General features: G+C 39.4%; 1 protein-coding gene across 2 annotated transcripts in view; it reads left to right on the top strand.

Annotated features, from left to right (window-relative positions):
- The first annotated feature begins 3,331 nt into the window (after positions 1-3,331).
- The window catches only part of dock1 (dedicator of cytokinesis 1), a 194,072-nt gene continuing 187,860 nt past the window's right edge, over positions 3,332-9,543 (top strand). For both annotated transcript variants that reach the window (XM_028567274.1, XM_028567273.1), the window contains exon 1: positions 3,332-3,586. In XM_028567274.1, the coding sequence (XP_028423075.1) occupies positions 3,544-3,586 (43 nt within the window). In that variant the 5' untranslated portion in view covers positions 3,332-3,543. The remainder of the gene's footprint in view (positions 3,587-9,543) is intronic.

Raw genomic sequence — 9,543 nt, 5'->3', positions numbered from 1 at the left:
GAGAAATAGGTGCAAATTATTCTAGATCATAAGACAAACTACACCACTCCACAGTGCTGCTGATACTATTACTTACCAAACCACCCTTTTTCACTTGCTTCCAACTCCTACGTCCACAGTGTTTAGGAAGTAAACACTCTCTGTCTTCATATAAACTAGGTGCTAGTGGGTACTGTCTCCAGTCAGGCACATAGCAATGTGAGGGATGCTCTGGCGAACAAAAGAGTTAGTGAGCACAAGGGCTTAACATCCAATACAGATAGAGATGGAAAGAGACAAAGGGGTGGGCGGGCTGAAAGAAAAAACAAACTCTTGTTGATGCAATGCTTGACGTAACAAGATCTCCCTTCAAACAAAGAACATCAGTAACATTCAGCATTTTAATTATCAAACCGTTTAATTTTGGGTTTATGCAAGTCAGAAACACAATGTTTAAAAGAGCAAATAATCACACTTCCTGACATTCAGCATCCTAACAAATGATAGAGCATCACTAATGAGCAGATTATCCATGTTATTCCATGAGTCACTTATTGCTTCAGAAATCCTCTCTGTTGAATTCCCCCTGTTTCTGCTCTTCCCTGTGATCTCGTGGTTGGTGGCTGATTATGAGGCATTGCTACCCTCAAGACTCTAACGCAAGCCATGTGACATTTGCAAGACTGTCTTTAAAATGGGCCAGTGTCCTCTTGGATAAGTAACCATGACCCACATGATGTCCCACAATGCACGAGTGAAGTGTATTTACAAGACAGAGGAAACTTGTCGCTAACTTAAGGCCAGATTCTATTTAGATGCAGTTAAGTTAAACACAGATCTTCAAAGACACAACTTCTTCTTGCTGGGATGTTTAAGGAATTTCAGTTTCTTAGTAGATTAACAGTCCCCAGATGTCTTTCAAAGCAACTTCAGTCCCACTTAGTGGTGTAATATTTTCCAAAAGTCTTTCAAAGACAGAGATATGTTAAATATCAATTGATGTGACAGGCTTTATGTGACACCTTATCAAGCTGAGACGCTACACACAGAAGGAATATGAAAAGCTGTAAAGCAGTTTGTATCTTTTTGTCTGCTCTGTTTAGTAGATAACATCAAAACAAATCAAAAACTCAATTGAGTAAGGACAGATTTAAATTAAAGCTGCAAGTAGCAATGAACGGGCCCTTGCAACTCCCTGCATGTCGGGGGATGCTGGCTGGACGCTGGTCAAAGCGGTTGTGCATTTGTGTGACTTTCGGACACTGTGCACATTAATGAGACTTCATTTCCTGTGTGGAGTGTGCGGTATTGGAAATGATGTATTGCAAACTTTGTACCACTTCCTGTGTCCATAAGTGTCTACAAGAAATGGTTCATGAAAGGGCCGTGTCTAAAGTATAGGGGAAGTGCAAACCGTCACTAATGAAAAAGGAACTCTCTGCTGAGTCAAATGATGTCTCCTACAACAGTGCATGAATCATAAAACGTGGCGTGGCTAAAGATTAGGGGGCGAGGCAATCAACAATAAAAAAAGGAACTCTCTGCTGAGTGCAGTGATGCCGGCTCCCACAAGTGTCTAAGACAAACAGTTCATGAGTTATGACAGGGGTGTGGCTAAAGTATAGGAGGCGTCAAGAGACATGCATTTTGATGCTCAATATCAAGTGTAGTCCACACAATGTAAATTTCATGTACACATGTTTGTAACATAGGCGAAAGGCTGACTATCATGCACAAATCATGAATCATTTTAAAAAGTCACTTCCTTAACCTTATTTAAAATCACATATTTAGAACGTAAGCACCAGATGAAGTGAGGTTATTTCAGATGGAAATCAGCATTTGGAACAGAGACAATTTCTTTTTGAAATAAAGCGTGTACTGTATATCACAGTTAGTAATAATCTTCTAACAGGAACAACAGGTCCGACCAACACCAGTAACAACAGGATCCTGTAGTACAGTAAATAAAAAATAAATAAATAAAAAACATACTTTTTAAGAAGTTTAGAGTATGACATCATTGCACCACTAAAATTGAGGAGCTGGTTAACCAGATAAATTCCACTGACAAACCAGCTTTCCAAGAATAATGTTAAATAATGTTGTTTTTATGATTTGTGTTTATATAATATGTCTCTATTGTTCCAGATGTAATGTGAGTTTGTGACGGAAAACTATGCTGGACTGTTGGGCCCCTGGCACTCAGGCCATGGATGTATTATGTATATTGACCCTAACAATGTTCAACAAAGGTAGCTTCTTGGACGTGAGACTAAATTGAAAGCAGCACCGCCCTCTGCTGGCAGACTCCAACATGAGTAGGGAGAGTAAGCAAAGGAGGGCATGGTGTCACAGGTTTGAGAGACTTCTCTAAAAGATGGGTTGCAACCACACAGGATACAACATTTGTGCAAACAAGATGAATAAAGATGAGCAGATTAACATGTGTGCACCAGGTGCATCCCTCTGATGTCTTTTATTTAGCACCTGCAGTTCCAGGTAACAACTGTTATTAGTTCAACACATCACTGCTCAGAATAACAGGCCCACTTTAGCCCCTCTAGCTTTACCATTAAGCACAAAGGAAGAAGGAAATGGACAAAGAGCGCATGAATTCTAATTCTGTGGTCATCATTCTGAAAGGTCACCGTAGAAAACACATCTATTTACAGGAAGACTGAAATACTTTTTTAAATTATATAATTTAAATAAGTTGAAACTGTATGTGTGCAATAAGTTACAATTGATTTATTTATTTCAAGCTGAGTGAAGCAGAAACATTCTATTGACAGCTGCTTTATTGTTCCCAACAGTTCTATTATGCCTGAAAAGAAAAAGCAATTTTGTCAAAATTATAACAAATTGTAGCCTACTTAATGCACTTCATTCAAATACCACCTTAGGTTTTACTTATTTTTACTTATCCATATGCTGCCTATGTCCTTATCTCTATGTGTGTTCCATTTCTACTATTATTAGTGTAGCTTATTATATTATTATTATTATTATTATTATTATATATATATATATATTTTATCATCATATACATTTATTCCATATTCTCTTGAATCTTTGTTTTTTGTTTTGGATATGTGTGTTGTGTCTTTTTGCAAGTTTTATAGGCAAATAGCACAATAGAATAAAATCAAACCAAACCATTAGCATAATTTATTTTCTATAAAAGACTTGTCATACAATAGAGTTCACCCACCATTTTATTTTCAACCCGTTTATGTCATATTTACAATAACATGCATCTGCAGAGTAGAGACCACTAATCATTCAGGTAAAACTTTCCATCAGTCATGTAGCAGTTTTGGCCTCTAACAGCAGTGAGAGTTCAGCGGTACTGCTACTGTATGAACGCCTACAGGGTGAAAAAGTTGCGTTCCCTTCCTCCCCCTTGCGGAGCATCCTGTCACTGGTGGAAAATGGCTGCTCGGAGTGGCTCCCCAAAGCTCAGAGAAAACTGAAAAAAAGTCTACATTAATAACAAGAGGTCACATCTGGACCTATTAGAACAGGCTTTAACGACAACTCGGGGAAGCCTCGACACGGAGAATGTCTCGCTGGGTGCCCACAAAAAAGGAAAAGTATGGTGTTGGTACGTAAGAAAACTTGCATGCTCCATCGTTAGCTCGTCCTAGCTCTCTGCTCTCAGATTGCACAAGTTTGGGAAAGATTGTGATTAGAAAGCGACCGGGCTGTATTGTTTATCATGTGGCTGTATGAGTAATTTGTATGGGTCACATTTGCCTTAACTGTGTGAATGCAAATCTCACGAGTAGGGAATTTGCCAGCTAGTTTTGCATGAAACGCAAAAACAAGGAATGTCTGTCTATTGTGAGTAAGAGGACGGTGTGTGTGTGTGTGTGTGTGTGTGTGTGTGGACTGGGAATTGTTAGAGGCGCGCCTAGTTGTAGCGCTGTTTCCTGTGTTATGGGGCCTCCGCAACAAACTAACTAGCTAGTAACAGGCTACGCATAACTTGTAACTGTTTAGTTTGCTGGCTGTTTGTGTTCACTCATCCGTCTTCTACAACGTGGAAGTCTTTTGTGTGGTTATTTATTGTCACTTCCTAAAATGCTTTGAAACCAGGTAGCCCGTTTAGCTCCCCACTCTCTCCTGTAGGGGATTATTTAACAACACTCAAAAAGTATCTGTAGCTTGTATTCCTCACGGCACGTTGGATTTATTATTGACGTTATATTGAAGGGTTCAATTAGACAAATCCTACAAGGCAAACATATACTCTGTGTGCCACTGTAGAATGGACATGAATATTTATTTATGTTTTAATCACTTCCCTTATTACGGTCAATTTGTACAATACAATTATAGCTTTAGCGCTATGACTAAGAAGGCTGCTTTCACGCAAGTGCTGATAAATCTTATTTTAAATGCTTTTTTCACATCAAACCACATGGTTTCATGTATTTAAATTTCATCCCCAGGGACCGCACAGTCTGTTAATACTCTTGGCGTTAGATGTCATTTTTGGAATACATTTCCATCCTAACTGTTTACACAACATATAATACACGTTTGTAATTATTTATCTTTTTGAGAATTGATGTATTGTATATACAGGAACTGGAAACTACCTCTTAAACCACTCTGATAAAGGCAAGATAGTCAGAAACGTTTGGTATCTTTGAGAAGAGTTGCATGATTTGTTTAACTTTGATGGACTCATAATGGGTAATGTGAAATATTTGAGTTACGTGGTTAAACGGCTCACTGTGCTGTGCTTGAATGCCTGAAATAATAGTGTAATGGAACTAATCCTGATTTTTCTGCGGATCCCCTGGAACATCCTAGTCCTGTTCAGTCAGCAATGTAGCAAATCACACGTTTTTCTTTTCAGAAGAATCTGGTTTCACGACAATGGATTGTTATTTTTAATGTGTGCAATGTACTACACCACATGCATACTGAATCCCTTTTAGCTGGGTCCATTAGTGGGACTGAGGGCTTGCAGCTGTATGAGGGATGCTAATGCTGATTGATGGATGAGTTCAGCAGGTTACACCAAAGCTCTATTTGGCATGGCGTCTCAAACTAAAGCTTCCAAACGAGCTCTGTTGTTTGCAGTGCAGTCCAAAGCTCTATTTGAGCCTGTGATCACTTTAGTCTCTTCAGGAGATATGGTTGGCTATAGTTAAAATTAGCCCCTTGGTGTGTGAAAAGTATATTATTCTGATGCTAATGATTGCCTGAATATATTTTCAGATATCCATGAGATCTTAAAAGTGGAAGGTCTTCAAAAATGTTGGAGAAAATTCTCACGGGGCTCACTGAATGCAAGAGTGGATGAGTCATTAGTAGAAAAAGAGGCAGCTGCCACATCACTGCTGCAGAGGATTGATTGGGGTGCACATCCATTGCACGTTTAATACTTAATGTGTTGACCAAGTAGCAACAATGAGCACTCTGCGAGTCCTCTTTCAGCAAAACTTTTGTCATACCATGTACTACCCATAATGGCCCCATGGCTTTATTATGGCGTATGTATGTAGTGTATGTATATTTTAGTCATTTTAGCAGTATTAATAATAATGCTATAAATAAAGTCTTCTGAAATGGAGTATAGCACTGATAATAAAAGGCGTTGTCATACCAGCAGTTCGATGAGTGGAAGCAAGGCTTTGCACAGTAGTAAGCTCCAACACAATAACCACAATAGCCTACTTCTACTTCACTATATTCCAAGGCAAATAAACCTTTTACTTCACAGTTAAAATTGGTTCCATCGCGACAGTAATAATTATAATAATATATACAGTAACAGTACATCACTCACAGGAGCCATTCTTCTGCATTATGAGTACTTTTACTCATGATATTAAGGACACTGCTGATACTTTTAGTGACATTTGAAATACATTTCTCACATTGTTATATTGATACTTTAATGGAATCATTCTTTCATAACTATACAGATATCTGTTGGTGTTGTAAGACTTGTTCCCACAGAACTGAACAAGGTTTGGTATGCCAGCGCCTTGACTTGATTTTGGAAACTCATGTTCTTAATGCATCTGGAATCCCCCTTATTCCACCAGAGGCAACACACTTTATTGCTTTTACATTGTTTCCCAGGATTATTGTTACCCTGAGGCATTAGTTCCACTTCCTCCCCCAAACAATGTCTTCATTTCCACTGGCATGTTCAGAATGCCGCCTATCTTCCCGGATTTAACTCAGCTGATCTGGTGAATTGACAGAATTCATTGGCATTCAAGGCAGTCGCACATAGAAAGAACTATTGACTAACTTCAAATGGAAGTTGTTGTTTCGGGGATCAGGGCCTAACTTAACTTCATTCTTTGACCCGTATTCATATGATAAAAGAGGAGTAAAGGCCTTTTTATGGTTCTGCGTAGAATCGACGGCGTACCCCCGCAGACCCCTCTGCATCTACGCCGGACCCTACGCCGTAGCCTGACGTGCACCTCTCGAAAAATGTAACTACATGTCATGGTGACGCACGTCGCTCGGCCGTGCCGTGGTAGTGTTGCATTTCCCCTGACTCATTTCCTGGTTCTCCTTCTCCATAAACAACATGAAATCAAGGTGAGGGTTAACCTTTCCTGCTACAGATTTCCCACCGTGGTCAGAAAACACAGGGGAGACACTTTGTTCCTCTCACTATGACTCTAGAGTCGCTACTCGCTACGGAGCTAATCGCTGTCACACTCACTGATACCTCGCTCTATCACCCACTCCCCACTCCCCACACACACACACACATACACGCCGGCTCGACGCACACACCACCGCATAATTATAAACATCAAACCACTTACGTAGGCTACGGCGAAAGCTCTGCGTGGAGCCTGCGCAGAACCGTAAACCGGCCTTAAGGCGATTCATTCGTCAAAAAAATATTAAAATCCTATCGCTCTTGACCTTGAGCTAATTCCATTACACAGTTCTTTTCTTGTAAAATGCCAACCAGCCTGGCATAAATCAAAGGAATCAAAGGGATCAGTAGTTTTGAAGCCTAGTTATGCTTGTGGCTTCTTAAAAGTGATTTAACAGGGCCTCGGGGAAATGTTTTTTTTGCTGTCTCCTGGTTCAGTGATGAATTAACCAGAAATACTTTTTGATGCTAATTTCAAGTGTTGTCTCATTAATTCTGTTTCATCAGGATGCTGCTGTTCCTTAAGAGAGACTTCAGAGGGTTGTGGTTCTAGAAAGAAAAATCAGGAAACTAAGCAACTACTAAAACTATTTACTGTATCTACACATCGCTGTTGAGACTTTAAACTACTCTTGTCACCATGTGCTGTCATGAGAAATGTTTTACACCTCTCAGTATGTTTCACTTTGTAATTTAGCTTTAAGTCATTGGACATTATACCACCTCAGAACAAAGAAAATGCTATCCTTGTACAAAATACATTCAGACGTTAACTTTTTTTTCCTGCTATGCAGTTGCAGGTCTGGACAGAAAGTAAATGCTGCTTCCTGTAGGTCAGGTTAGGGCTGTGCAATTAATCAAAATTTGAATCGCGATTACGATTTTGGCTCCCAATGATCACAAAAACAGATCATTCGAAAAAAACTAAAAAAGGTAATTTTGCACATTACGTTTTGGAATTGAACTCTTATTTGGTCTTGTGAAAAAAGAATGTTCAAACGGCAAACGTATCAAAAATTCATAGTGTTTTCACTGTTGATTTGCTTAACTGTTTCACTGTTTTTTAAGTCCAATAATTGCAACATCTTTCCAAAAGACAATGAGTAATCGTGTTTTCAATATTGACCAAAATAATCGTGATTATGATTTCTTTTCTCCATAATCAAGCAGCCCTAGGTCAGATCTAGAGCTGGGCGATATGGAGAAAATCAAATATCCCGATATGTTTGACCAAATACCTCAATATCGATACTGTGGCGATAATGTAGGGTTGACAATTGGTGCTTTCGCAAAAATATGCACACAATGAGATTTTTGATAAATAATCATCAGTTATGTTGATATAATAACTATGTGGGTAAAGGCAAATAATAGAACAGTTAATACAGTCTGGTGTGTTCAGAAAATGACATCACTCTACTGTAATGTAGCCTTTAAAACCAGTAAAAGACAACACTTATGCCATATCAGGATATTACCATATCCAAAATTTAAGACGATCTAGTCTCCTATATTGATATCGATAAAATATCGATATATTGCCCAGCCCTAGTCAGATCACAGTCTGGCAGCTTTATCTAGGACGACAATTGGTCACACACATATAGCCTACACTGAGCTCTAAACGTTGCACGCTCTAGTGTGGCTATGATTCATATTTTAAACTGGTGTGTGTCCGACTGCAGGCAAACAGGACTGACAACCCTAGACAGTTCTCATTTGCAACAGGTTAGCGGTGAGTGACACATTGGGAGCAAAAAATTGAGACGCAGTCGCTTTGCCCTTAAACTGAGGCCGTAAGTAATCCGTAAAGCCCCCGCCCTGCAGCCAAGAAAACCATCTCTCACCCACATGTTCAGTAAGCTAACAAATATGGTTGCAATTAAAACGCAGTCTCGGTTACTAAATAAATTCTAACCATGTGTTTTAAACTCCCTGCCTCATATTTTACACCTCTCGTATAGCCTGGGCTGAAACTATTTGGTGTAAAATATGGGAGAGTGAAATTTGTGCAATTGCCTTTTATCAGTTTACTTCTTGGTTTTATATGCTATGAGTTATTTTCATTACATTTCATTCAGAAAGTGTCTTGTCTCACGCCTGCTTAAGGTGCAATAAATATGAAAAGGGGAAAAATGTGACAGGGCTGCAATCCCTGCAAGATATCACAGCTTTTTATTCTAGCATTCAACAATATGAACTACCCAGTTGAGTTTTAGAAGAAGGTACCTGATTTATCTCTGCCTACACTTCAACTTTGTCCAGGAAAGCAAGCTGACCTGACAAAAGTGCTTTTATTAGAGTGAAATAAAGCAGCTGATTAATAGGAAGGAGCCAGGAGAAGGAAGGAGACATGCTGTGGAGACAAGCAGGAGAGGTGTTATTTTGTCTTGTCAGGAGAGAAACAAACAGTTTCATCTTTGTTTGGTCTGTTTTACAGCCAGGTGGTGTTTATGATCATCCACCTTTTGCTCATTAATAAAACTGCACAAACTGAAATTGCTCATCTTTTGCAGCAGAGGGAGGCGATCAAATTAAAGGAAGCCAAAATGTGATAAGCTTTTTTTGTCTTGCACATCCTTCCTTTGGTGTGGTAACCAATGCGTGTGTGTGTGTGGTTATGTTTGGTTTTTATTAAGCACTGACTGTGAGAAGTGTGCAACTCTCTTGAGCGATCACATGGAGCCTAAAAGCTAAGCTAACACCATTATTTCCAATTTTATGAGTTTGCGCATCGTGGCGTTGGATTATTTGTTTTTGTCAGCGTGCAGAATGCTGCATACACCCTCCACCTGGGTACTCCTCCTGCTCTAGTTCCCCCCCACCACATTTAATAAAACTGTGCTGCACTTATTGAGCTGCCCTACAGATCTGTAAACAAAACATCTTTCTCTTTCTGTTAGCTAACTCTGCCT

This window comes from Perca flavescens, chromosome 21 (assembly GCF_004354835.1).
Source record: "Perca flavescens isolate YP-PL-M2 chromosome 21, PFLA_1.0, whole genome shotgun sequence".
In the NCBI taxonomy this organism is placed as follows: Eukaryota; Metazoa; Chordata; class Actinopteri; order Perciformes; family Percidae; genus Perca; species Perca flavescens.
This window is presented reverse-complemented; position numbering and strand designations above follow the sequence as displayed.